General features: G+C 53.6%; 3 protein-coding genes across 10 annotated transcripts in view; 2 read left to right on the forward strand and 1 right to left on the reverse strand.

The window, feature by feature from the left end:
* POMT2 (protein O-mannosyltransferase 2) overlaps window positions 1-5,572 on the forward strand; it is a 36,277-nt gene extending 30,705 nt beyond the window's left edge. For both annotated transcript variants that reach the window (XR_004241048.1, XM_032113315.1), the window contains exon 22: window positions 5,487-5,572. The gene's annotated coding sequence lies outside the window, so the exon portion shown is untranslated. The remainder of the gene's footprint in view (window positions 1-5,486) is intronic.
* Window positions 5,573-6,482: 910 nt separating this feature from the next.
* On the forward strand, window positions 6,483-13,108 carry NGB (neuroglobin). 3 transcript variants are annotated; one of them, XM_032113317.1, is made up of 5 exons: window positions 6,483-6,677; window positions 7,271-7,363; window positions 8,028-8,139; window positions 9,666-9,785; window positions 10,918-13,108. In XM_032113317.1, exons 1-5 carry the CDS (start codon window positions 6,571-6,573, stop codon window positions 11,062-11,064), a joined length of 579 nt encoding a protein of 192 aa, XP_031969208.1. In that variant the 5' UTR covers window positions 6,483-6,570; the 3' UTR covers window positions 11,065-13,108. The 3 variants fall into 3 exon arrangements, with proteins under 3 accessions (XP_031969208.1, XP_031969211.1, XP_031969209.1); XM_032113320.1 differs by lacking the exon at window positions 7,271-7,363 and having other exon boundaries at window positions 6,486-6,677; XM_032113318.1 differs by lacking the exon at window positions 6,483-6,677 and having other exon boundaries at window positions 6,699-7,363.
* Window positions 13,109-15,625: 2,517 nt separating this feature from the next.
* Window positions 15,626-27,534, reverse strand: part of TMEM63C (transmembrane protein 63C) — a 34,200-nt gene continuing 22,291 nt past the window's right edge. For all 5 annotated transcript variants that reach the window (XM_032113314.1, XM_032113310.1, XM_032113311.1 and 2 more), the window contains 19 exons: window positions 25,216-25,253; window positions 24,668-24,810; window positions 24,306-24,357; window positions 23,777-23,885; window positions 23,258-23,331; window positions 23,073-23,153; window positions 22,813-22,933; window positions 22,563-22,696; window positions 22,223-22,345; window positions 21,523-21,676; window positions 20,868-20,974; window positions 20,000-20,086; window positions 19,420-19,485; window positions 19,141-19,303; window positions 18,812-18,917; window positions 18,445-18,612; window positions 18,050-18,165; window positions 17,832-17,903; window positions 15,626-17,750 (listed from right to left, as the gene is read on the reverse strand). In XM_032113314.1, coding sequence (XP_031969205.1) covers window positions 17,538-17,750; window positions 17,832-17,903; window positions 18,050-18,165; window positions 18,445-18,612; window positions 18,812-18,917; window positions 19,141-19,303; window positions 19,420-19,485; window positions 20,000-20,086; window positions 20,868-20,974; window positions 21,523-21,676; window positions 22,223-22,345; window positions 22,563-22,696; window positions 22,813-22,933; window positions 23,073-23,153; window positions 23,258-23,331; window positions 23,777-23,885; window positions 24,306-24,357; window positions 24,668-24,810; window positions 25,216-25,253 — 2,127 coding nt within the window. In that variant the 3' untranslated portion in view covers window positions 15,626-17,537. The remainder of the gene's footprint in view (window positions 17,751-17,831; window positions 17,904-18,049; window positions 18,166-18,444; window positions 18,613-18,811; window positions 18,918-19,140; window positions 19,304-19,419; window positions 19,486-19,999; window positions 20,087-20,867; window positions 20,975-21,522; window positions 21,677-22,222; window positions 22,346-22,562; window positions 22,697-22,812; window positions 22,934-23,072; window positions 23,154-23,257; window positions 23,332-23,776; window positions 23,886-24,305; window positions 24,358-24,667; window positions 24,811-25,215; window positions 25,254-27,534) is intronic.

Here is a 27,534-nt window from a genome sequence, read left to right on the forward strand (position 1 = left end):
CCTCTAAAGGAAGAATGACTTCTTTCTGCAGGTAAGTGATCTCACGTGGGTGAACACTGGTAACTGCTTCCAATTTCCACTTGATTTGAACCTGCTGGATTTGTAGGCTTCTAGATTCCAGCCATCAGCCCGTTATCTGTTCCTCAACAAGAATGAGGCTTTTTTACAACCTGGTGTTTTAATACAGATTTTGTGCTCTGTCTTCAAGATGCCTCTTAATCTTCTATTTTCTAACCAAATAGAAGCTGCCAATGCAAGTTGCTTCCTTTGGCCCTCAATCTCCCATGACTCCGTTCTCATTTTTTTCGGTTTACCCATAAGGTTTCCCAAACTGCACCATGTCTTCCATCAGTCTCCTCATGCTCATATGCTGAAATCATAGGGATTTCATCTTCACTACACCCACCACTGCTGCCTGGTTTATGTCCTAGGATTGTGGCTGAACACCTTGGAGTTGTTTTCTAATACACCACCACTAACTCTGTAACTCTGGCCCATGTAAAGCATACTCTGGAAATAGAACGTTTGTGCTTTAGAGAAAGGGTGTAAGTCTAACAAGCATTATAATAGTTGTAAATTGCTTTTCCATTGTTATCCTTCTTGTGTCATTGCTTTATCTCTATATTGCATCCAAAGCCCATCATCTTGTTGTCATGAAGCTGACAAAAGGTAGTCTTAAGTCTTCATTCACCTGACCTAATTTTTTCTCCATATATTTTAGGATGAGGTGGTCTTGAAGTACCTGGGTTTCTCCATTGATCAGAATGGGAGTTTAGATTATGTGTCCTTATGAAAGCATCAGTGTTGGATCAGCTGAGTCACACCCTGGCAGTGTGCTGGTGCCTTGCAGTGCTTTAGGGACAATAACTGTTCAGTTACTAGGTGGAGAATGAAAGCAGCTGAAAAGTGGGGAGAATCAGTTAAGATGAGAATGTGAACATGCATAAGATCATACATTCTTGGCTTGTATCAGAAACAGTGTGGCCAGCAGGACCAAGGCAATGATTGTCCCCTTCTCAGCACAGGTGAGGCAACACCTCAAATCCTGTGTTCAGTTTTGGGGTCCCTCATGTCAAGAAAGACATTGAGGTACGGGAGTGTGTCCAGAGAAGGGCAACAGAGCTGGTGAAGGGTCTGGAGCACGAGTCTGATGAGGAGCAGCTGAGGGAACTGGGGTTGTTTAGCCTGAAGAAAAGGAGGCTCGGAGGACCTTATTTCTCTCTACAACTACCTGAAAGGAGGCTGTAGCCAGGTGGGGGTTGGCCTCTTCTCTCAGGTAATAAGGGACAGGATCAGAGGAAATGGCCTCAAGTTGTACAGGCCAGGTTTAGTTTGAATATAAGGAAAAATTTCTTCACTCTGAGGGTGGCCAGGCATTGAAACAGCCTGCCCAGGGAAGTGGTGGAACTACCATACATTAAAGTGTACAAAAAACACATAGATGTGACACCTGGGGACATGGTTTAGTGGTGAGTCCAGCAGTGCAGTTTGCAGGTGAAAAATTCCTCATTGTACTGGAGAATTATTTTTGACAAAGCCCCAAAACTGGAATGGCTTAGATAGGTGCGGAGGAAAAGGTCTCAAGCCAGAAGTGTCCCACACGTAGAAGGAAAAATACATGGGGTTTGCTTTGAGACCAGATGGCTGAGTGCAAAGCTGAGATATGGGAATGCTGGCACAGCCCTGACATGAAGGAATGGGTGCAGTAAAATACAAAATCTTTGTTTTAATAGGTCATATAAAAAATGCTATTCCTGGAGACAACTACTGCAGGTCAAATGTTTGTAAGAGATGGCCTAATCAATAGTGTCAATTTAAATTGCAAGGAGGAGAACAGAGAGTGCAAAGATCAGAGAAAAGACAATCAATGACCACTTGAGAGACCAGCAGTGCTTCTGACTGAAACAAGTCCAGGGGGGAGCTACAGAGGAGTCTCCACAATGAATCCTTTTACAAGCTTTTGCCATGATGTTTCAGCAGCTGAAGGATGAGCCAGTCCAGATGCATAAGGACAATCGGAAGGAGATCCAAGACCATATGCACCATCCCTAGATAGGACAGAAGCCCAGTAGCTGTGCTAACACAATGCTTGCCAAGTTGCCAGGCATATTAGCTAGAGCACCATGTTGAGCTAATGAGGCTGGAGAGCTTTTTGCTTGCATCCCACCAGCTTGGGGTGCACATACCTCCAGAGCTGTTATGGTCTTACGACCAAATTCAGCTTGTGTGTCAGGACTGACATGGTCTTGAACTCTTTGAACTCACTTTGGCAGAGTGATTTACAAAAGGCAGGGGTTGCTTCCTGGAAGATCAGCCTGGTGGTGTTGGGTTATCATTGTGCTAGGGAGCTCAAGGTGAATAACATCTGGGGTAAGGTCTAAACATCTACAAGTGCCAGACCTGGTCTGACAGCTCAGTGTAATCCCCTTTGACCTTTCTCACCACTTCATGTCTGGTCATCCCAGGACGGTTTTCACCTGCCTGTACAAATATTCCCTAGCTGGCCACAGGATATTCAAGATAAACCTGGGGATGTCTAGCAAACTGAATTCAAAAAAAGTTTTCATTTTAATCTGCTGTTGAATCCTCTCTCTGCTCCTTCTCCCGCTGCCTATCCCTCTCCCTTTAGCCCAGATCCCCACCAGTGAGGGTGGTAGTGCTGCCCTGCTCTCTCCACAGTCATGGTGGCAGCAAGCAAGCTCTGCAGCTCATCTTAATCATTTTATGTACAAGATTATTATCTCCTGTATTGCTTTTGATTCTTGTTATGTAACCGTATTTCGTGACTTGCTTTGCTACTGAGCTGTGCCGCACCATGGCCTGAGGGGGTAACTTGAGAAGACTTTGGGAAACATTGCATGATTTCTGCTCCCACCTGACGATGGTGATGGGAGTCTGGGAAAAAGAGAACCTGTCATAATCTCTGGGTTTGAGGCTGGGGACAAGGGGAAACAAAGGGGATTAGCCAAGCCCAGGACTCTGTATCCTAAGTGAGCAGGAAGCCTGAGGCAGATAGATCAGAGTGTCATTATTCATGAAGACTCACAGATGTAGAATTGGAAATGAGCAGGACTTCAAAGGGAGATACGGGATTGTTAGTGCAGCAGCTGGGATGAAAATTGACAGTGCCACAGCAGCACGTGCAAAGCAGTCACCCCTGGGCCAGGCAGATAGGGCCTCCCTGGGCAGGGAGGGTTGTTCTCCAGATGCTGTGAACCCGGAGGGCTGGGCTGGGGACTGGCATTTGCAAGCTTGTTCCTACTTCTGCCACACTGTTTCACGAGACTGGGCAACTTTCTTTCCATGTGGGTAAACTGAGGCACTGAACAAGTAAAGCTGACACTTGGCAAGGGAAGTTAAGAGTGTTGGTACTGTAACATGAAGCAGCTCTAGATTACAATAATGAAACCCACTGCAAACTAAAAAGATTATAAATTTGTGTTCTCCCAAAGCACAAAAGAGCATTCTTATCCTCTTTGCATGTCAGCGAATTTCTCTGAAAACCTCCCTCCCCTTTCTTCAAGTGGTCTACCAATGATTTTGGAGCAGTCTGTGCTGCTGACCTGTTTGTTCTTCACTCATGAGAGTTCCAGGGACCGTCTTGCAGAAATCCAAGAGCAGTTCAGGAAAGAGCTGAACTGCCAGGTTAGGTACATGGAGCCAAGGGAGCTGGGAACCATCACAGAAAAACCTCAGACCATGGAAACATCTGCAGTTCTCAACCTTTTGCTGAGATTCTCGTGCTTGAGGGCTCACAAAACATTTGGAACAAGAAGAGAGGTTTTCTTGTTTGCTTCCTTGTGCTTAAATCCTCTCTGGACTTGACTTGTGCTCTCAGCACCTCAGTGCTGTGACAGCAGGAGGAACTGTGACAGCCTTGTAGCTGCAAGGGAGAGGCTGTTTTGCACACAGGCAAGAGCACCGTCTCTCCCAAACCCTCGGTCTTTTAAATCACTTGATTGGTGGTTTGGATGTTTCTTATCCCTGAGCTCTCCCTGTCTCCCATCTCAAGTCCCTCCTTGCAGATCCTTCCTCCTGTGTTGGAAGACCTGTGCTGCCACAGGGGGAAAAATGCTGGGTTTATTAAGAGAGTGGAGATGCATCCATGCCAGAAGGCAGCAAAGGGATGGATTCCCTGCTCAGATGATCAGGGAAGATGGGGAAACTGCTCCTGAATGTATCCTGCCCAGAAAGAGCTGTTGCTGGGGGGCAGGGAAGAGTTCTTAGACTCTGCTGTGTGTCATATCTATTTGGGGTTTGGATACCAAGAGGTGGGTGGGAATTTGGCCAGACCATTGCCCCTTTCATCAGCTGAGGCACCCATATTTTCCATGGAAGGAAGGCATATCATTGCTGAGAGAAGGTGCAGGGGGGAACATTTTGGACAAGAGCCACCATTTTCTTTTGCCATCATGGCTTCACTGCTATTGTCTGAGACACCCTTTCCATCAGGAACAATGGCTAAACCTGTACTTAGTTGTTGCCCTGGGATAGAGTAGCTGATATGGTGCCCTGTGTGGACAGGAGAAAAGGTGTCCCACATCCCAACAAATCTTCAGGAACTGATCTCTGTTAACTACAACTTGCTTTTGTGGATTTTCTCTTCCTCCACTACCAGCCAGCTCTGAATATATTCAAAATGTTGCTAGGCAAATAATCAGCCTTGGTTGTTGCTCTGACTGTACATATGTGCTTCAACTCTGCTCCTCAGTATCCCGTGGCCCGGGATGACTCTCCATGCTCCTTTCCAGTGCCCTGGCAGCACTCCACTGCCTATCTGTTCTACCCTTTATTGTTAGCAGGGCCAGGCTGAACTGTCCAGCCAGGCTCTGGTGAAGCTCCACATCTGTGTGGTTGTGACAATCGGCTGAAATGTCAGAGTACCTTGCACAGATGACATATGATGACACTTCTTGCTTGTTGCTGGTTCGCTCGATCAGCCGCAAGATAGCTAAAGGTTAATGTTTGCGTTGGCTCTGCAGGGCTGGTCTTCTCCGCCCTGCTCGGATTAACCCTATATTTCCCGCTGCTCTCCCAGCTGCCCTTTCAGGCTCCTTGCAGTTTCAGCGGTTATCATCACAGTGACTTATCATCAGTGTGAACATACCCTTTGAAACCACACAGTTAAGATGCTGTTTTATTTGACTCCTTAGTCCCATCTGACAGTACCTTTTTTTTTTTTTTTTTTTTGAGTTTGTTGCACTCTTCCTTCAAGCGCCCAACTTTAGGACAGGGTTCTTCAGCTTCCTTTACTGCATGTGGAGCTTTTCCTATGCAGCATCTTATCTGGTCTGTGCTGGGAATGCAAGGTCTCAAAATCCTGAGAGAACAGGTAATTTATTTTGGCACTTGCAGAGCCGTCTCGGGTGGCTTCCTGCTGTCACTGCAGTCAGTGCTGTCACTCCAGCTCTATAGGAGAAAGGCCCCTGGGAGACAAGCTGGGGCTGAGAACATAACATTGTGCCTTTGAACTTGTCTCCTCCCAGGGAATGTTTTCAGAAGAACTTCCTTTCTGCCTACATTGAGTCAATGCGCTCCTGGGATGGGTCGGAGGCTGCTGTCATTTCTCCTGATTACCAGAAGTAAGTCTGATGTACAGAAGCAGAACTTGTAATAAGATCCGAACAATTGTTATTTTGGTGCAGACTGTGATGGTTTCAGTAATATTTGCACTTTTGTATTGCTCTCATCCTTCTGAAAACCTTAACTTTCCTGACTTCCCTTGTGCTCCTTGAGACCTCATTTGCCTTTTCTTGCTTTGTTTCCTCTGTGCTGCATAAATCCTGGCGCCAAATTAAGAAGTGTCTGAACAGTAAAGATAAAGAGAACCTGTGCATCCTGAACACATTTGACAAAGATGACATCTTCTCATCTGCTATTGACAACTTTGCCTGGTTCAGCTGGCATAATTAGCCTTAGACACGTACCTTGCAGTGTCTAGGATGCATCTTCCTGTGGAGATAGCAGGTGGCTGCGTGGCATCCAAAGTCTCAGTGGAAGTGGCCAAGAGCAAGAGGATGCTGTGGAGCATCGCTGAGGCCCTCCCAAGCAAAGTTACACTCAGAGGGAGCTGTGCTGATGGTGAGCGAAGGTGGCCGGGTCCCGGTGGTCTCCTCGCTGGCAGGGCTCTGCCCTGTTGCTTCACTCGTAAAATCAGGACGACAGGAAATGTCAACCGTGAACCAGCTGAACTTTCTGCTCTGTCCCGCGGCCCCGGGATAGGGAAGTTTGGGCATTTTGAATTACTTTTTTCTTCCTTCCATCCCTCCTTCCTTCCTTCCTTCTCCCGAGTGGGAAATACTCGGTGAGCTCTTCCTTCCCCGGCCGGGGCAGCCGCGGTGGGGCAGAGTGTCCACGGGGCTCGGCGGTGCCGGCGGGCGGAGCGCGGGTGCGGCCACGGCGGGGGCGGGGGCGGGACCCCCGGGGGGCGCGGGGGCAGCGCCGGCACCCCCCCGGCGGAGCGAGGGCGGGCGGCCACAGCTCGCCGGCCCCTGAGCCCGCGGAGCCGCGGCACCAGCGCCTCGCCTCGCCTCGCCTCGGGCGGCGAGGGGCAGGGCCCCCGCCCCCGCCATGGAGAGCGGGATGCCGCTGTCGGGCGGGCAGAGAGCGCTGATCCGGGAGAGCTGGCAGCGGGTGAGCGGCAGCCCCGTGCAGCACGGCCTCGTCCTCTTCACCAGGTGAGCGGCGCGATGCGGCCACCGGCACCCCGGTCCCGGCCTCCTGCCCGCCCGCACCGACCCGTGCGGGAGGGGTGGACGGGCGGGCTCCGCTTCTTGGAGAGAAACGCTTCCCTGTGCTTGGCGAAGGCGCGTGGCCGGCTCCCCTCCCCCGGCCTCTCTCCCTTCCCGTGGCTGGGGTCCGCGGAGAGCCGAAGCCCCTCCGCCGCCGAGCCGCAGGTGCCGTGCGGCAGCGGCGTGGGGCAGGGCTGGGCTCCGCTCCTCGCTGCTGCCCTACCTTTCCCACCCTTCGCGAGTGAGAACTTTGCCACAAGGAGACGGAGAGTGAGAGAAAAGCGGCGGGCAGGTTTTGTGCGTTTCTGCCCACCGATCCTCTGCCTTGTCACCGCGACTTCTGCTCTTCGAAGGGGCTGTGTGTCCGCTTGGCCCTGGGGAGAGTGTGGAAGGGGCCGCGCGGTCGTTCCCTGATCAGGGAAGTGCTGTGCAGCCCCAGACACAGACTTGGCCGACAGGGAAGGATCCAGTCGCAGGGCAGAGGAAATGGTGTGCCGGGTGCAATGGCTGATACCCAGCTTCTTGCCTCTCCTAAGCAGATTAATGTACCAATTATGTGAAGAGAAAAAAGGAAAAATCAATGAAAAGTCGCTTGAAAAGGACAGTTGGAGAGTTGATGAGCAGCTTCTGGAGTGAGTGGGATCCAAATCTACCAGAGCAGTGACAACAACGTGGGGGGAGAGGGATGCAGTAGTTTAATGTGCGGGATGAGGAGAAGAGAGACCGTCTTGCCTGAATTACTGGTGGCCTGTTATATCTACCTGGGTGGCTGCTACTGAGTCCCATATGTGCCTGACATACAGGGGCAGGGGGCGGGGAGAGAGGAGAAAGGAGCTGGTGATGGTGTCGAGTGGGGCATCAGCTGAGCTTTTACATGCCCCACTTTGTCCAGATGGCTGCTGGAGCTTGGAGGCCTTCCCTGATTTGGCAGCTTTGGGGTTCAAGGGGATCAAAAAGTGGGAATGGGAGGAGTTGACACAACAACCAAGACTTTGGGGAGAAGGGCCAGGCTGGGAGGAACTCCAGAGGGCTGAGACCAGTTCTCAGGTGCCATGAACATGGATCCAAGAGCTGGGGCTATGGGATAGAGAAACAGAAAGGTTTTTGTCTATAGGTAATCTGGATTGCCCCAAACTAAAACTTTTCAGAACTTTTGGATCTTTTACAGGTGGGGAGGGATCAGTAGGTGGGAAGGGAGGCAGAAGTGGGTTGTGGGTGTGCTGCTGATGGGGTGAGCAGGACTTCAGATAAACCTGAGGAAATGAGAAAATGGGGCGTTCTTTCTTGCTGTTGCAGGTTGTTTGACTTGGATCCTGACCTGCTGCCCCTTTTCCAGTACAACTGCAAGCAGTTTGCCAGCCCTCAGGAGTGCCTCTCTGCCCCTGAGTTCCTGGATCACATCAGGAAGGTGAGAGAGGGGCTGTGGCATGGCTGGAGCACAGCCTCCATGGAGGAAGAAACCCTTAGGCAATGATTTGGGACTGTGGTGTGTCTGACCAGGGAATGCATGGGAAGTCTCCTTCTGAGATGGTAACTGCAGGCGTTGCTCATGCTAGCAGAAGGCCAGGACAAAGTGTCCTACAACAGCAGGGAGGGGATGAGAATGCAGATTATGGTGGCTAAGAGGCACCATGCTGATTTCCATGCCCTCATCTGAGAGTGGATTGCTTCCTGTGAAAGCTGAAAGAGTCCTTCCCCTACCATGGAGGTGCCTACCAGAGAGCTCACCTCTGTCCAGATGAGGACTGAAGCCCTGTGCTTCGCTGACCAGGAGGTGGCACAGAGCTGGGCAGTGGGCCAGGCTTCCCTGGACCCACTGCTATGGAGAGGCTGTTGGTGCAGCTGCAGAGCCAGAAGGCCCACAGCACCTCTCAGAGAGTCTCTGAGGGAGTGCTGCAGTACACACTCACCTCCCCCCAAAGCAGAGAAAGGAGCAATGGTGAGGAGAGGCTCAGGCATGCATACAAGTACACCTGGTCAGCAGAGACCCTTTGCTGAACCCTGAAGAGCAGTCATGCTGGGGCAGAGCTCAGCCTTGGCTTGCAGATGCCTTCACAAACTGCCTGGTTCCATCTTTAAACCAGTTCGGTGCTTTGCTTGCCTGTCTTTATTCCTTGTGTAGAGGCTGTTTCAAGACTGAGCTCCTCTGATAGCTGCAAGCTTTTTGTTATTTTCCAGCCTCTCTCTATTGGTAAAGTTAAGATTATTGCCTTGAGCTGAAATAGTTCTTTGCTCTTGTTGGAGATAAATTGCCTGTTGAAATTATAGAGCACAAATCTATCACCTCTTGGCTTTGCTGAGGTAACCATGCCCTGCCTTTAATCTCTTCTTCTAATTTGGTGTGTTTGTTCCCTTCATCCTTCATTAAATCTTTTCTGTCCTGTTTCCATTTGGCTGTTAATGCTCCTGGGAGATTATGGTATATGTTTTACCTGACCACGTCAAGAGATCTGGCTGTAGTTTCCACCCCATCTCTTCAAAATACCTTGGCTGATGTTAGAATTGGAGTGGCCTTATTCACAATTGCACCATTTTGGCAAGTTCTAACTGGAAACTCTAGTCCTAGCAACTTCTGGGGTTCCCATGCCATTGTCCTGGGGCCCTAGGAGCTGTAATGACTGCATCAGCATTAGGTCTTAACCTGCAACTGCTTTGCTGTATGGCTGTTTATCCCCTCTGGGACAGGGTGGTCAGCAGTGCTGCCTGCTATGTAACTCTGGTAGTGTCCCATGGAAGGTTGTGGTGTGTGCTGCTGCCAGCCTCACTGATGTGACACACGCATCACAGTAGAGCAAGGGAAAGCTCAGAGGGCATCTGGGCTGGGAGGGGGTCAGGCTGACAAGGGTGAAGTAGAGGGTCAGACACTTTGTTTCCTCTGGGAGGGAAGCAGAACCTTTCTGTTAATGCATTTCTGCCTTTCTGCTCCTGTGCTAGGTGATGCTGGTGATTGATGCTGCTGTGAGCCACCTGGAGAACTTGTCCTGCCTGGAAGAGTATCTGTGCAACCTTGGCAAGAAGCACCAGGCAGTTGGTGTGAAGGTTGAGTCTTTCTCGGTGAGGTGTCCTCTCTTGTCCCGCTGTGGCTGTGTTTTCACCCCTGCCTGCAACCCTCAGCTGTCCCCATCCTTCTTCTGGGTCCAGCTGTCTGGAGAGAAAGCTGGTGGCTCGGGGCAGCCTGTCCAAGGTGCTGATACCAATGTAGTGACACTGCCCCAATGAGGGGAACCCTTGAGCTCCCCTTGTTTTCTGCGCTTGCCCAGTAAGCCCAGGCAGAAAGGACAGATGGGACCAAGGCATTTCCACTGTTTGAAGAGGACCATGGTTTAGGACACTGCAGTCCCTCCCGTGCCACAGGGTTGCAGGCTCAGCCTTTGCCCTGGATCCTTTGCATCTAATGCTCTGGGCAAACCTCACCCCACCTGGAAAAGGGAGCATTCACCTCTCTGTGTCTGCACTGGGATGGGGTTACTGCACCTCAGCCCCTGCTTCCTCGATGGCAGTAAGACCTGAGCATCTTCCATATTAAACCCTTGATTACTCCTCTCCTGCCATCAAGCATGGACAGGAATGCAGCAGGTTCAAGAAAAGCTTTCTAACCAACACATGGTTATCATGGTATATCATTCCTGATATTGCTAGCTTTTGTTCTCTTCAGAGGGAGCAGGGTCCATTTTGTTCGGGGTAGTGATCCCCACCAGCCCTGCAGTGTGGGGGTGCTCCTGCATGGGGCTGCTCACAGCTCTGTGAGGAGCAGTGCCCAGTGGAGAAGCCTGAGAGGCATTGAGGCAGTGTGGGGTCTGACCCACTCTCCTGACATCAGGGCCTTGCTCAGCTCTGCTGCTCCACTGCTGTGCCAAGGGATAGGGCCAGCTACCTGCACCTGGGAGCCACAGAAATTGGATGTGTACCTTTCCCCCGGTGTTACATGTGCAGTGTCAGCCTTTGCTCTCTCACTTCCACTCCCCACTCATCCATGGTGAGGGCCAGCATAGGGCAGGAGAAGGGGATGACATGGGCTGGTTCTGGGTCCCCTCTGACCAGCCAGGGACTGGAGGGGCCTGGTACTGTTGGTAGAAGAGGAGCAGGTGCCCTGCATTGGCAGAAGTCAAAAATGTGACAAAGGGAGACAAGGGACTGCATGTCATCCTCTGGTGCTGAGCCTGACACCTCCCCGTTTGGTTTGCAGACTGTCGGCGAGTCCTTGCTGTACATGCTGGAGAAATGCCTTGGTGCTGCCTTCAGCCCAGAGGTGCAGGAAGCTTGGAGCAAACTCTACAATGCTGTGGTGAAAGCCATGCAACGTGGCTGGGAGACCCTTCCAGAAGGGGACTAGATCCTGCCAGCCATCCCTGTCCCTGACCATGCAGCAGTCCTGAGCACGGGGAACACTCACGCCACACTCTCTGCCTCCCCCCACCTCTGTCTCCCAGTGTGCACCAGCCCATGGCTGTCTCCACGCTCACACGTGCTGCGGGGCTCTCCCGTGATTCCACCCTGCTTCAACACGAGCGTGTCTCTGCCTTTGCTAAGGGCTGGCAGGGTGCGTCCCTGCAGCGAGGCCTGGCAGTGCCACAGCACAGGTGCCACCCTGCCCCGAGTTCCTTAGGGAGCACCACCACCCATGTACCTACTCTGGTTTTCAGCTTGCTCATCTTCCCTCCTCTTGCACCCACCCTAGTTAGGTGACAGCTGGCATAGGCCTCTTGGGCTTATTTGCCTGAAACCCTGTTTGCTGTGCTTTACCTGCCAGGTCTGACACTCTTCAGTCCTCCTGCACTGCTGTACCTGGTTCAGCTGTGGCAGTGATGGATTTGGCTCCATCCAGGGGGAAAGGCAGCAAGAGGGCGGGTCACACCACGTGTCTGTCCTCAAACCTTGCAGAGTTTTCCCTCTCTCCCTTCACCAACACATTACTACCAGATGGTTAATCCCAGTGCTTTCTTCTGCCTTGCCTCTGATCTGGATGGGATCCCTGGCTTTTCCCCATGTCAGGTTGGCCACAACCCAGTAGGTTTCCTAGGGATGCTTCAGGCAGTGGTGTCACATTAATCCCAAGATGAGACTGTGTTTGGCAGGGCTGAGCTGCCAGCTGAAAGGCTTTGTGTTGATTTGGCCAGTTGGCTTAACCTTAGAGCCATCTGAAATGCAGCAGCAGCAGTGTCTGTTTACTGCTTTATGTTAAGGAAAATAAAGTAAATCCAAGGAAAAGATGTCTTAAAATAAAAATGAAGGTTGCAATCGTGCCATAGCAACAACTTCCAGAAATTCTGGCTCTTGGCCAGAGGAAGCATAGCTGGAATCTTTCTGCTGATGCTGTCAGAATCTGGAGCGCTTCCCAGCTGCTCACAGTACCCATCTGCAGAGTTCCTCACCCTCATAAGCCTGAGGAGATAGCATCTGCTAGAAGAAATCCCAGAGAATTGGTGAGAGGCAGCACCTGAGGGCTCTGGTGAGGGGGTTGAATGTGAGTGCTTTGAGAAAGAGTTCATCTTTATGGGGAAGTCACTGTGGAACAAGCAGAACCATGCTTCTAGCCACCACTAGCCCCAGAGCAAGGACATGGAGCAATTATTCAGTTACAGGCAGCACTTTTTTTGTTGCTTCTTCTTCAGGACAGGAGGAGCCTGGTGTTGAGGTCTGACATGGTCCTGTCCTGGAGATACATTCCTCCTATTCTCAGATGTCCTTCACTCTGGGGCACGAGAAGGCTGCCTGCTCAGCGTGACAGGTCTTCTAGGCCCATGCCATGGAGGGGATGACGGGGTGCCCTGTGAGATGGATCTCTAGTTCCCTGCCGCAAGGCCAGATGGTAGCCATGGGCTTCTAGCATGTAAAGAACCCTCCAGCTGTGTTTGGGACACAAGCTAATAGGTGTGAAACAGGCAGTGAACATCCCCATGTTCCTTGTCCTCCCCATGGGACTGTGTTCTGCCTCTGCAGCCCTGCAGTGTCATGGTGTGTGTCCTGGCCCATGGCTCTCTCCATCAGCTGGGTCAGGTGAAGTCCTCCCCATTCTTGCACCTGGCAGTCAGGGATGGAGGAGCTGGGGCTGGGGTGAGACACAACTTTGATGGCATGGTATGGGGCAGGAGGGTTTGGGAATGGGGATGTCATCTTTGCAACCCTGTTACGGGGCATCAGCCTTCAGCATCATGGGAGTGGGACACCTTCTGGCTCCGTGTGACAAGTACGCAGCTGTGTGATGGGTGGGGTGTGGGTGTTACTGCCCAAACCATCCCTGCTCCCTCTAGCCTTCCCAGCTCCTTGTCTTCTGCTCTTCTCTGCCACATTTTGTGTAACTCCCAAGAGAACTGAACTACTCTATGTGCCTCTTATACCCAGCTGTACTGTTTATTAAAGAACAACAGTGAGTCTTAGCCCTTTGTGATGCCTTGTGTTTATTTTAATATAAAAGTCCCAAGCAGACCTGAAAAAAAGGATGACAGAGAGGGGTTTACTGGTTTCTTGTTGATTCCAGCTTTGGAGATATTGGTCACCAGGAGCACTTGTGTGGTGCAGCTTGACTGGCATGAGAAAGCATCCAGCAGCAAAAGCCTGTTGGGAGTTTTTTGTGCCTGGTGACTGAGTGGGTCAGCAGTGGAGGGGCTAAAAGACACCCTGCCACTAATTGCTCAGACCCTTCAAGTATAACAATCTCTAATGGAATTAGAATTTTAAGCCATCAGCTTAAAAATCTCTTTCCTGTTGTTCAGCTTCTGCTTTTGTTTTTTGACATAGCACTGGCTCACCTGTTGCTGGTCACCCACTGCTGGTCACCTGCAGCAGCAGAGCATGGCCTCATAGAGAAGTCCTGTCTGGCTCCATGGAGCATCCAACCTGCCAGCTGAACTGTGGAGTCGTTCTGGCAGCCCTGCCCAGGGAGCAGCTGGTGAGGATGCAGGAGGTTGTGTCTTCTAGCATGTTCTAGCTTTGATGTGATGGGTTTCCAGCCCTGGAAGAGTTGGGCACTGGATGCTGAAGAATGGTGCCTAGAGTGGGGAAGCCAGCTCAGGCTCTGTAATAGCATTTCCCGAAGGCTGGAAATCCCAGCCTTGGCACAGGAGAGAAGTGAAAACATCTTGGGAGAGCCATGCTGCTCATCTAGGATGGGCTTGTTCCACAGGGCAATGTGTGATGGGCTGTGAAGGGCAAGGAGAGCAGCGGAGATCTGAATGCAAAGAAATACCCCCTTTGGGTCACTGCTAAAAGACTCCAACTCTTTCTGGCCTCGGGACTGGTGGTGGGAGCCCAAACCTGGCACTGCAGGGAGGGGCCACCACGGCAGCCTCCAGCAGCACCCCCATCTTTGCCTGTGCCTGCAGGGCGGTTTGCCATGGCTCCCACAAACTGCGCCTCTGCTGCGGCTGCTGCCCAGCAGGGATGCTCCTGTCACTGTCTGCCACCAGCCGGCACACTGGGAGACTCCATGCAACTGCTGGCCCTGGCTGTGGGGGATTCTGAGTGTGCAGGCTGCAATTAGGGAGCAGGTTCCTGAGAGGGTTCCCAGGTGGAGGTGCAGCGTGATGGGGCTGAGGGCCCTCGCTAGGCTGTGATGAGCTTCCTGGTGTGAGGGCCGGGAGAGCTGCGACTGGGGGCAAATACAGCCCTGGCTCACAGCCAGTGCTCCTGCCCAGCTCCCTGGCACAGCAATGCTCTGTGTTAACTCTGTTTACCACTCATTACAAACCATGGGGGGCCTCTGTAGGGGCATGCAATGGGGGACTGGGGTTTTAAATTTTCCAGTTTTTCACCCAAAGGGAAGCCCTCCCCATGCCTTCTGCGCTGTGCCATAAACCAGAGTGGCAGGGCTCATTCCAGGGAAGCTGTGGAGGAGCCAGCAGGAGGAACCTGCTGAAACCGGAGGCAAATCATTCAAGTAGGAATTCAGGTAAAAAGATTGTATTTTGGGAGGGAGGAGGTGAGAAAAGAGCACTGTTTTCTCAAAATCTAGAGAAGGACTTCCAAAATGGTGTTCACTCCCTTCCCTGGGACTTGCTGGTGGGCAGTTCATCCTCCGATGGGATGGGTTCCTCCTGCCCCTGCCCCTTGCTGTGGTCCCAGAGGGGCTCCAGGCTACTGTCCTGCGACCTCCAGGCAGCACCTGCACCTTTGGTGGTGTTTTGAGCCAGCTCTGCCAATGGAGTGACTGCTGACAGAAGGCAGACAAGGAAAGCACGACTGTCCCAGGACTGCAACCCATCGCCAATGTAGAGATGGTGCCAAGGGCTGTGCCAGTCTGTCTGATGTGACACAGCAAGGTGCTCTTCCACTCCGGAAACTTTGCTGCTTCTGCCCATTTGTTGGAGTTTGTTTTTATGGGGATCATAGTGGGCAGTCTGGAGGTGGGAATGTGTCCAACCAGTCTCCTTGCCACTGAAGCCTCTGCAGGAGATCCCCAGGCAGGGTCAAATGCAGCCCACAGGTGGGAAAAGGCTCCAGTGGCAAGGGCTCCCCCTATACAGAATCACAGAATCACCAGGTTTGAAGAGACCTTCAAGATCATCATGCCCTAACCTCAACTAAACCATGGCACCGAGTGCCACATCCAATCTTTTTTAAACACATGCAGGGATCGTGACTCCACCACCTCCCTGGGCAGACAATTCCAGTACTTCACCACTCTTTCCGTAAAAAACTTTTTCCTAATATCCAACCTATATTTCCCCTGGCGCAGCTTAAGACTGTGCCCTCTCGTTCTGTCAGTTGCTGCCTGGAGAGAGACCAACCCCCACCTGACTACAACCACCCTTCAGGAAGCTGTAGAGAGTGATAAGGTCACCTCTGAGTCTCCTTTTCTCCAGACTGAACAACCCCAGCTCCCTCAGTCGTTCCTCATAGGGCTTGTGTTCCAAGTGCCAGGAAAGATGCATGGGGTGACAACGCCAGGCAGCAGCTGGGTGAAGTCATTTTATTCAAGGCACGGTCATAGCAATAAATCACAAGAAGGTACAGGCCTCTGGCACATTCCTACAATGGGGCAGCCAAGGGCAATAAGACCAGCAGCCCGAGCTCCCGAGGACACAGTGCCACTAGCAGGCACTTGCTTCTACCCTCAGAGAGGCCACCAGCATCCCCGTGCCCTGCCTGGGGCTGCCTCTGGAGTGGGCAGTGAGGGGAGCAGCTGAGCTGTGGACAGCTGCAGGGCACCTGGGCAGGAAGCCACAAACCCCCCAGAGAACTTTTTGGGATTGGAAAGGAGCGTCTGAGCTCAAGGCTCCCCCGAGCCAACTGCTTTGTGGCTCGTGTGCTGCAGCCACTTCCCCAGCATGCAGGGGTGTGGGTGGGACGGGGGCCATGGGACTGCCAGCCGGCTGAGCTGAGATCCACCAGCCTCACAGAAATGCCCCAAGGGCCCACTTGATGCTCTCACTGCTGGGCTACCTTTCAGCCTCCCCCCAGCCCAGAGCTGGCACACTGTACCCCTCCTCCCAGTGGCACTACTAATGCTAACCAGCGCCACGGCTGAGCATGTGCCTTCGCACAGCAGCACTCCCAATGCCAGCCAGCTCTGGTGCTGGCAGAGCTGCACTTTCCTCCCTTCCCTCCTGGCACTGCCCTGGGACAGTGGCAACTCCAGTTGCTCTGAAGCTAGCAGGAGAATCAGGGACAGGAAAATCAGCCCTGAGGCCAAAGCAGGGCAGAGTGAGGAGCCAGCATGCCCAGGTGGGCTATGGTGGGAGAGAAGCTGAGCAGGATGAGGATAAACCCTTGTCCCCAGGGGCCACCACAGCTACTCTGGATGAGCTGGAAAACTGCAGGGATGTTGTATGGGCAGGTAATGGCACATTTACACTAACCACAGCAGGACTCACACTCAAGAGGCAGTGTGGCTACTGGGGGAGCAACCCACAGCTGCAGCTTGTGGACAAGGGCAGGCAGGATGTGGTGGACCAGGAGGACCTGGAAACTGGGTCCTGCCAGACTCCACCTGTTCCACCTGTTCTGTTGCATTAGGACAGAACTATGCTGGGTCCCATGGGCAGCCCCAGTGAGAGCATGAGCATGACGGGGTGCCACCAGGGAAGAGGAGTGACAAGGAGCTGTCCTCAAAGCCATTAAACACACTTGTCTCTTGACCTCCTACTTCTCCCCAAGAGCCCAAGGACACAGGCGTAGTGCGGCAAGATGGGGGGATGGGGTGGGAGGTCGAGGAAGAGCTGGGCTTGCATTTGATGTCTGCCTTGGTGCAGGGCTGCTGGTGCTCATGTAGGGGCTCTGGTGGCCAATGTAGGGACACTCACCTCCTCTACCAAAGCACATGCATGTCAGCAGTCCCTGCTAAAATGGACAAAGCGGGGCAGGCAGCAGCCTGCAGGCCAGCAGCAGGGGAGGCAGCAGGACAGCTGCCTGAGCAATGGGTGGATGGGTTGAGATGCAAGGGTTAGGGGTGGCTGTCCCCTGCCTCTGAGGACCCAGAGGACAGCGTGGTGGCAGGCACATTCATCTGGGCTGTCTGGGCTGCTTCCTCCTCTCAGAGGGGCCAGGGCCTTCCTCCTGCCCCCAAAAGCACGGCCTCTCAGAGAGACCCTCTCCCTATACTGCTGCACCCCCTCTCCCGCATTGTGGGCTGGAAGAGGCAGGTGGGGACAGGGGGACACTAAGGGGCTTAGCCAGTGCAGGCAGCGGGAGGTACCACCAGAGCCTCCTGCCACTGGCCATGCAGTGGTGTCTCCCCCTCACATCAGTCCTGTTGTCTCCTGTCCCATTAGCAAGGTGGCCCCCACCAGTGCAGGGAAGGCTCCTTCCTGCCCCACGGCACGTCCTCCGCTCTCAGCACAGTCTGTTCCCAGCTGGTGCCAGGGATGTTCACTGGTAGCGAGCCTGGCTCTCTATCACGGGGCCGCTCCTGTACTCGCCTTCCACTGTCTCCAGCTCTGTCTCGAAGCTCTGCAGCCCCCCATCCTCCCCATCCTCCGCCGGCTCCAGGTGGTTGCCCATGGTGCCATAGGACTGGTGTGCTGGAGAGGCTGCTGGCGTCAGGCTCAGCTCAGGCTCCTGCAGGACAGTGGCCACAAAGAGCTGCCCCGGGGGGCAGTGGGCCATCAGGACCCATGGGAGCCAGAGCAGGTGGCCACATCAGGGCTGGGGAGAGGTACTCACATTGGAGTTAGGGGTGGAGGAAACACTGCTCCGCTCCACGTCATTGAAGGTGCCCTCAGATTGGTCAGACATCTGAGGAGAAGGAGGCCATGAGGAAATCATGGTTTGGGGGCCCAGCTTTGGCTGGGGACAGCCAGGTGCTATGTCAGACTCCCCATGGTAAGTGAGGAGGGGATGCAGTGGGGTGAAGGAACCGTGGGGTGGGTGGCTGCGTTCACCTGGTAGCTGGAGGGTTTCCGCGGCTGCAGCTTCTTCAGGCAGAGGCCAAAGAAGGAGAAGATGATGCAGGAGAGGAGGACCACAAAGGTGAAGAGGGTGACAGGCCGGGTGGGACCTAGAGCACAGAGACACCGGGGCAGCACATAAGCTTCCAAAAACCTGCTGCATGTCCAGCTGAGCCCCAGGCTGGTGACTGCTTTGGGTTTTACAAGCTCTCAATCCCCTCCTCAAAATACAAGCTGACACCTCCTTCATCTGCCAGGTCTTCCCAACACCATCCCCCTTACCACCCTCCATGCCATGCCTAACTCAAGGGTGACACCAGTGGCTCGTCACTCCCAAGCATCAGCACGACCCTCAGCAGTGGCAGGGTGCAGCCCCAGGCTCTCCCTACCGAGGCGCAGGACGGAGAAGAAGAGCAGCCAGAACATGCAGAGGATGGGGGCCACCACGACCTGGCTGATGGCGGCGACGTGGAGGCGCTGGTTCAGTTTGGTGGGGATGTACACGTAGTAGATGTTGTACCGGTCAACCATGTGCTTGAGCAGCATGTAGAGCAACCCTGGTGGGACAAGAGGAGCCATTTGGGAGGAGGGCAATGGGAACAGCCAGGACACAAGGATGCAGGGCAGGCACTGGGGATGATGCCCAAGGGTGCCCTCCTGTACCATGCAGGAAGCCCGCACTCCCATGCTGCTGCTGGCGGCTGGGACAGGCTGTTCTTGGCATGGCTGGGACCATGGGCATGGGATCATACTCACCAAAGGGGACGATGATGGGGCAGGTGATGCTGTAGGTCATGACAACAGAGAAGATACAGCAGGTCCAGGCGTACTCTAGTCCAAACTGGAACTGGTAAGCTTGGCTCTGGGGCACAACCAACAGTGTCATTGCTGCCTCCATCACTGCAAAGGCTGCACTTGCCTTTGCACACCAGCCCACAGGACTGCCTCATCCCCACTAGCCCCCAAGGGGCCTGAAGAAGTCCCCACATGCATCCCCACAAAACCACGACAGCCTGAGTTTCCAGTGGGCGCATCCCTGCTGTGCTGGGGGTCACGTAGGCTCACAGGTGACCAGAGCCACATACCCGCTTGACATGGAGCCGCTCGGGCTCGGACTTGGCAAAGCAGAGGCGAGCAGTGTAGACGAGGAGGCCTGGGATGCGCAGCAGCTCCATGGCCGTGCCAATCAGGCTGGAGGTGACTACGTAGTTGACGAAGAAAGCGCCGTTGTCTGGGAGGAAAACACACCTGCCCCAGGGACAGAGAGAGGTGAGACAGTGAGAGGATGCTCAGCAAGAGCTGCTGGCGATGGACAACAGGTGCTCCCGCTTGCCTGGGAAGTTTGGGAGCTTCCTGCTACTCACTGGAACTTGACTTCAGCCTCATCCAGAAAGTGGGTGTCGAAGAGCCAGCGGAAAAACAGGTCCAGGCTGGAGGGGAGAGAAGAGGAGCAGCTCAGAAAGAGGGCGAGCTATGTGAGAGACACCCAGAAGGCATGTGCTTTCCCCTGCCCTGATCAGGCAAGACCCTCTGGACCCAACACTGCCAGAGCAGCCCCCTCTGCCACACAAGATCACCGTGGAGTGTGTGCTTGCCTCCTGGATGGCCAGTAGTGCTGTAGGTGGGGCTATGCAGACCCCTGACCAGGTCCTTTTAGGGTCTGCTGAACCCAAGCAGCAGCTGATTACTGCCACCAGCCCCGCTGGGTCAGCTGTGGCAGCCTGGTAAACTGCTCTGCTCCACTCCTCTGCAGGGAAGGTTTCTGTCTGTGACCATCTGTGAGTGGCTCAGCACTGCTAAAGAGTGTTCTCCCCCCCAGAGACTGCTGTGTTTCAGTGGCAGTGGGACCTTAGCCCTTTGGGGCTGGATTGCCAGGGTGAGGAGCCTGCATGTGATCCTGGCAGCTTGTGAGCAGGGAGAGCAGCATGGCAGGGTGGTCTGTACCTGCTCAGACCCAGCGAGGGCAGGATGATAACCATGAACACCAGGAAGAAGAAGCACTTGTGCATGGTGATTTGATTTTCACTTGATCTGCAGAGAGGGAAGACAAGAAAAGCACTTTTTTGGGAAAGAGCAGCAGGTGGAGTGAGGGGCTGGGCTGAGTCTCTCTTTTCACCAAGGAGTAACTCCCAGCCACACAAAGCTGTGTGCATTTGATCTGAGCATCCCCTGGGGTCTTGCAAAGCCTCTCCCAGGCCAGGGTGTGTAACCATGAGGAATTTGCTGTAGTGAAAGCTCTCGTACTCCCAGCCTCTCACCTCCTTCATCCTTGCCCTCTCCTACCATCCCTTCTGGTATAGACCCAACAAGAGGCAGATGGATGTCTAGTACAAGTTCATGAACTCCCATTTCCCCCAGAAAAAGGAAGGGAGATGGTGAAAAAGCTCCTACAAGGACTTATCAGACCAGGCACAGGGGCTGAGGCTGATGAAGGGTGAAGACAGAGAGAGCACATTGTAGGAGTTGGGCAGTTTCCTCTACTTTAAGCATTCTGAACCCATACCTCTGCCTTGGAGGGCTGGGAGCATGCCTGGGATGGCCCTGCTGCTGCCAGTCCACCATCACACTGTCCCTCTCACAGACTTCTTCAGATCCATCTTAAAACCACCTGACTTTGTTAGTAGCCTGAAAGTGTTCAGGACTATGGGAAGCAAACAGCTTCTTTCTATGGAGAGAAACACCCAGGGGGCCCTGCTCCACAGTGGGGGTCTGCCATTCCACTGCCTGCCTCCCTGCAGGGTGGGTTCCCCTTCCACTGCGGTTCCTCCCATCTCTGGTAGCCCTGGGGGACTGTGGGGGCCTGCCCCATTACCTCGTCCAGTGAGACTCGAAGAATGCTGAGTAGTAGACAAGGAAGGGCAAGAAGACGGAGAAGGCCCAGAGCAGCAGCGTGGGGAAAAACTGGGTGATGATGGGGTTCTGCAGGAAGAGAGATGCCAGACACCCCCTCAGCAACCCACCAGAGCACAGCCATGCTGGAGGTAGTACATGGTGGTGCAGCAGGTGGGCTGGGGCATCACCTCCCTGAGCAGGGGCATTTGTTTCAGGAGATAAGAACTTGAGGCCAGCCAAAGGCACCACAGCCATGTTCTGAGCCCCAGTGCCCACCCAAAAGCTCACAGGTCAATGAGCAAGAAGGAGATGTGCTGCTGGCAGCTCCTAACATCTCCTGAGCTCTTTCCAGACCTTTCTTCTTGAGTGGACAGCAACCTGCCTGCCTCCATGGACACCAGCACCAAAGCTCAGGTTTGCATAGCTGCCCCAGGGCTCTGCCACTGGAAACACAAGCAGAAGGGGATGGATAGCAAGCACAGACATGACCTCATCAATGACCTTGTTTCTCATCAACGCTCATCCTAGTGATGGCTCATCTTCTTGGGCCAGTGTAGAGCTGGTACCCTCCCCCTGTCACAGACAAGCCTGGAAATGATGACTTTTTAGTACAATTGGCATGGTTTAGGGACTACCTTGAGGCTCTCCACAGGGTGTGTGACATTGAACATGTCCATAGTGTTGACAACGATGGCTGGCGTAGTGAGGAAGAACAGGAGGACAAACAGGCAGATATTAAGCAGGAAGAATCGCACCCACCAGGATGTGCCACGGACTGATAAATTCTCCCTGTAAGAGGAAAACATGACTTGGACATGATGAAGAGGAAAAGCCACATGTCCTGGGCCTCCCAGCATAGCTTCATGAAGCTCTGCCTCCAGCTATCTGCACCAACCATCCTGGCAGACATTGTTTTGAGCTCGCCCTCTTCCCCCCCCTGCGCTGCTTTCCTGTCACATGCAGAGCCCCCTGGACCAGAGAACAGCCACAGCAGAGGTCCATACCACCAGGAGGTTTTGGAATCAGGCTGGAGAAATCAGAGTCTGGCAATCACCCCCAATCTCAGCTGGCTGAGCCCTGCCACCCTTGGGGTGATCACCCCAATCACCCCTGCTGACTTCTGCTATGGCAACAGGAGGGATTCTTAGCCCCTGTCACCCTGGGAAAGTGTCCTACAGATACAGACACAGGCTCCCTTCAGCTATACGGGCTCCCTATAGCTATGGGCATAGGCTCCTTATAGCTATGGACATGGGCTCCTTATAGGTATGGACATGGGCTTCCCCACATCTGCTTGTTCCCCCTTCCTCCCTCCCGTCTGCCGTGGGGGTTCACCAGATGATATCGCTGGGTGCAGGGGCATAGCGAACACCCCAGTGGTGTGACTTGACCACGGTGGTGACAGACGACTGCTGGGGGTGCTTGCGGCAGTGGATGTGGCTGTAGTCCTTCAAAATCCTGCAGGAAGAGGGAGCCAGGGGTCAGGTCTCACTTCTTGCGAGACCCTTCCCACAGCTCTAACAGGGCAGCCAACTCTGCAAATGGCAGAGGCATAGAGGAGAGCGACCCGTTGCCTGGCTTTGGCTGGAAAATCTGGCAAGGTGTCCCAGTTCCCCAGCAGTGGTGGCCAACAGGCTGGGGAGCATCCCATGGCCGTTGCATGAGGGGCACTCACACAGCTGTCATCCGCTCGTCCTGGAAGGTGACGAAGGCCATGTCAAGCCGCTTGAGCGTGATTCGGTTGCGCTCCGCATTGAACTCATCTGTGAGTTTCTCCTCCAGCTCCCCGTAGTACTGCTCAGCATCCACCTGCGGGAGCAGCCAGGGCTGTGCCGCACACCAGGCTGGGGCAGGGGCAAGCTGCCACACTCTGCCTTGCCCATGGTGCAGGTGTGCTGCCTGCAGCCCTGCCTGCACCCTCCTACCTCATCAAAGCCACAGAAGCGGCAGCAGAAGATGCGGGCGCAGGGGTGAGTTTTGATCATGATCTTCCCCTCTTTCTGTGCCTTGGTGGTGAAGTAAAGCCGCCCCTTCATTGCTTTGCGCCTGCCAGGAAGCCGATAGGGGTGAAGGTCATTTGGGGAGCCCCAGGTATACAGACAGAAACCCAGACTGGGTGCCTGGATGTGGGGGGCAGGAGCAGTACACCCATGCACAGAGGCAACACAGACGTGCACCCACTCACCTCTCTGCATCCAGCTTCATCAGCTTGCGCACGTCGAAGCAGAACTGGACATTGGTGACGGTGCAGCTGGGATAAGCCTCGCTGCAAGCACAGGGGCATGGTGGCACCAGGAGCCAGGGGATGGGGACAGTTCCTGCCACCTGCCTGCCACTCACCCAGCAAGGCTGTGGCACATGGCTACTCACTGGAAATGCTTGATGATAAGGGAAGGGTCTGTGATCTCCTTGGGGATGTGGGTAACCATCAGTGTCCGGGCAACCTGGGGGATGAGAAGAGGCAGAGGGATCTGCAGGATGGATCTGCAGGATCTGCAAGATGGGCAGGGATCTGCAGGACATATCGCTGCCACCCTGTTCACCCAGAGGGGAGCTGGAGCACCGACTGCCATCCTGGAGGCTAGTCAGCACAGATCTCCTCAATGCCCAATCCCAAACCCTGGGGGCATAGCCAGACAATGCCATACCCCAGACAGATGGATACAGCAGAGCTTCAGTCTCAAGAGACAAGACAGCAAGAGAGAGATTTGCCTCCAGGCTGTCACTTTATCCAGAAGCTGGTGAAAATCAGCCATACCTCTCCCTGCCAGCCCAGTTCCAGGCTGTTCCTAAAGCCCTCTGTACCTACTGGGACCAGCATTTGTGCAAAGCAAAAAGCTATCCATTAGCACTGACCAAGGCAGGGTTGGAGGAGAGGTGGTTGCTCACCTTCTCATTCTCTCTATATTCCAGGTGGACAGAGTGGTGAGCCATGCAAAGGACGGTGAGGATGAAATAGATGAGGGCAAAGATGCTGTGCAGCCACAGGAGACGGTCTCTGGAAGAGAGGAAGAGGGGATCAATGAGCACTGTGATGAGCATGTGGCATGGGAACCAGCATGGCACTCAGTATCTCACCCATGGCCACCCCTTCCACCCAGCAGGACCTCCCCGTGTCAGCTGTCAGACACCCACCCCAGGAACTAGAAGAGCAGCACCCACGGTGTTGACTGAGATACTACAGAAATGAGGCCACGCAGCATCCCCGAGAGCGCTTCTGCCAGCACGGGGGTGCAACGAGCAGGGCCACTGTGTTGGCTGCCCTGACTGTGCTCATGCGTAGAACAGAGAAACGCAGAGCTACTGTGAGCGGTGTGCTGCTCACACGGAGCTGTGGTGAGTTCTGTGCCTAGGTGCTCCCAGCAGCGCCCACCACAGCGGCCGCACACACAGCCCCCCTGCCTGTGGGAGCACCTACTGAGTTGGGATGTTGGCGATGGTTGTCCGGCCAAAGTGGGTGGGGTTGTGTCCTGCAGAGGAAGAGGAGAAGCAGAAGATTAAGGGAACCCAGCGCAGTGTGCATGTCCCTATTGCAGTTATCGGCTCTGGTCTTTGCTCCCTTCTTTTCCATCCCCCAGGTCCCCACCAAGTCCCCACTGCCCTGAATTTCCCAGCCTCTTATGTTCCTCTGTCCCACAGCTGATGGTGGACTCCTGCTCACATGGGGGCTTCTGAGAGAGGGGTTTTGTTGCCTTCTGCCCCAGAGGCACAGTGCTTGCCCAAAGGCTTGGAAGCTTGCATGGCACTCCTGAGTCATCCTGTGACTAGGGAAGCACCTACCCAGGAGGTCCCCTGAGAAGTTCACAGGCAGGATGACAGCCACGGAGAGCACGCAAACCAGCATCAGCAGGACCAGGAGGTGCCGCTGGAAGGAGAGGTAGGTGGTGGCATCGATCCCACACTTGCTCTGAATCTCCTCGTCCCTGGAGAGAGGCAGGTGGGGGTGAGTGTGGCTGGTTCCGCCCCACCATCTCCCGCCATGGGGACACTGGCTTTCTCCAGTCTCTCACAGCCCACACCAACTCATGACATCCTGACTGTGGCACAAAGGATTTGAGCACAGACAGAATGAGGGACCCAAGCAGCCCTCCAGATGCCATCTCATTACAGGACTGGTTCCTATCAGGAGAGGTTGAAGCCCTTTTCTTTGGGATAGGATCTAGGGGCCAGGAGGAAATGCAGGGGTGAGCTCTCTGCTCTCTCCTCAGAACGCATGTTTTAAGAGGGCTCTTCTCTGCTGCTGGTCCCAGCAGCTCCTGGTGATGAGCTCCCCCAGCGGTGCCCAGAGGTGGTGGGGCATGACCATAATGCCAAGGGCACACACTTACTTCATCTGGTAGATAGAAAGGAGCCAGGAACAGAATCCCTAGAAGGAAAGAGAGTCAGGATGAGACAAGGGCAACCATCCCCACCTCCCTGGTGAGGAGCTGGGGACACATGCAGAGGTGGTGCAGGGGGCTAGGGGGCAAATGGAGGTAGTGCCCATGGCAGCTCAGCAATGCTCAGCCCAGTGGGAAAGGCAGCTGCCTCTGGAGAAGCAAGGAAAACACATCCAAAGAGCTGGTGGGAAGCTGAGCAGGACCTCTCTTCTAGGTGGCAAGAGCCCTGAGGGACCATGCAACCTTGAAAGTGGTGATAAGAGAATTCCTGTGAGGGGGAACAAGGAGTCTGCTAGGGCAGGAGTATAAAGGGACAGGGAAGTCTCTCTACAAACATCAACCAACCTGATGGCTGTCAGGTGCATATTTTTGGCCGCAGAAAGATTTGCAGAGGAAGCTGAGGTGAAGCATTAACCTACTGTTTCAGGGGTGACTTGCTGGACCTCAGCTTCCTCTGAATATTTAGGAGGCTCACTGTAACAGGCTCCTGTTTCCAGAGCTCCCTCCTCTTCCCATTCCCTGACAGCCCCTAAAATTCAATGCACTTTTTTGACTACTCTCAGGTGCTGAGGTGGCACTGCTGTAGAGTGCTACAGGACAGCCTAAGTTCTCGTGTACTAGCTTATTCCTTGTCACGGTGTACGCACAGGCGTTTTCTCCCCTATGCATTATTTTACATTGTACTAACACCAGAGATCATGCAAGTTCAAGGTCCCTCTGCAGTTCTCCAGGTCATGGCTGTGCCAAATAGCACTCATCCATTTGGCCTCTTCACTACTTTCTGGAGGTTATATAGAATAATAGAATCATAAGGTTAGAAAAGACCCCTAAAATCATTAACCATTAACTGAGCAGTGCCGAGTCCACCACTAAATCATGTCCCTAAGTGCCACATCTACATACCCTTTAAATACCTCTAGGAATAGTGATTCTATCACTTCCCTGGGCAGCCTGCCGTTCAGCGAAGAACTTTTTCCTAATACCCAATATATTCCAATAACATGCTCTGCTACAAATGAAGCCATTTAGTCCTGCGTCTTGTTACTTGGGAGAATAGACTGACCCCCACCTCACTATGGCCTCCTTTCAGGTAGTTGTACAGAGAAATAAGGTCTTCCCTGAGCCTCCTTTCCCTCTGGCTGAACAACTCCAGCTCCCTCAGCTGCTCCTCGTAAGGCTTGTGCTCCAGAGCCTTCACCAGCTCTGTTTATGCTGACCTTGGATAGGAGGGACACCAAGCATGGGGGATTCCTTTACTCTGCCCTGTGAGAGCTGGCATTTTCTTCCTCCTCTCCATCCCTTGACTTTATTCATGCCTGGACATTCCCTCCTATCCTACAGCTTAGCTTCATCTGATCAAAAGCCACAGGAGGCTTTGGACATGCAGGCATACCCACATCCCCAACAGCTCCAGAGGGGTCAGACACTCCCTTAGCACAGCCCAGCAGGTTCCCCTCCTATGTCCTACTCCAAGGCTCTGCTCCAGACAACCATGCCTAAGAGGCTCTGCAGACCCCAAGCTCCCTGGGCTGTAATTTCTTGGGTTGTCCAGAAACCCTCTTGAAAAAACAGCATTTATCAGCTGATTCCACATTCTTAAGGATTCCCACACACAGGAGAGAGGTTGCACACTCCAGTCAGTATCCTGGCTTTTCATCTCAGGGTGAGTGAGAAGTTCTGTGCCTGCTCCTTGGAATTTCTGATGGCAGTGGAAATTTGTCAGGCTTTTATTGCAACTCGTCCTCCAACCTCACTGCTGGAGGGGTGTTTTGGTGCATCCCCACAGAGTTCGTGGGCATGAACTGGTCAATCTCCTTACTGGATAAAGGCACCCAAACCTCCTTTAGTTGTCTGGCAGCATTTTTGAGTCCTCCAGTGAATAGTTTCTATCTTCAATATCTAACAGCACTAGAAACCCTCTGGCATGTTTCCTGTTCCTGATGTGCAAAGAAAAATCCAGTACTTCTTTGCATCAGTCTTCACTGACAAGACCAGTCCTCTGGGATCTGTGACCCAAGAGATCAGGATAAAGGAATGTTAGAAGACAGACTCTCCCCTGGTAAAGGAGCACTGAGTTAGAAAACACCTAGCCAGACTTGACATCCACCAGTTCACGGGGCCTGATGGGATGCATCCACGACTGCTGAGAGAGCTGGCAGACACCACAGCAAGGCAGCTCATGATCATCTTTGAGAAGTCCTGGTGATCAGGAGAGGTGCCTGAGGACTGGAAGAAAGCACCATGCACTGGAACAGATTGCCCAGAGAG

This window comes from Corvus moneduloides, chromosome 6 (assembly GCF_009650955.1).
Source record: "Corvus moneduloides isolate bCorMon1 chromosome 6, bCorMon1.pri, whole genome shotgun sequence".
Classification (NCBI taxonomy): domain Eukaryota; kingdom Metazoa; phylum Chordata; class Aves; order Passeriformes; family Corvidae; genus Corvus; species Corvus moneduloides.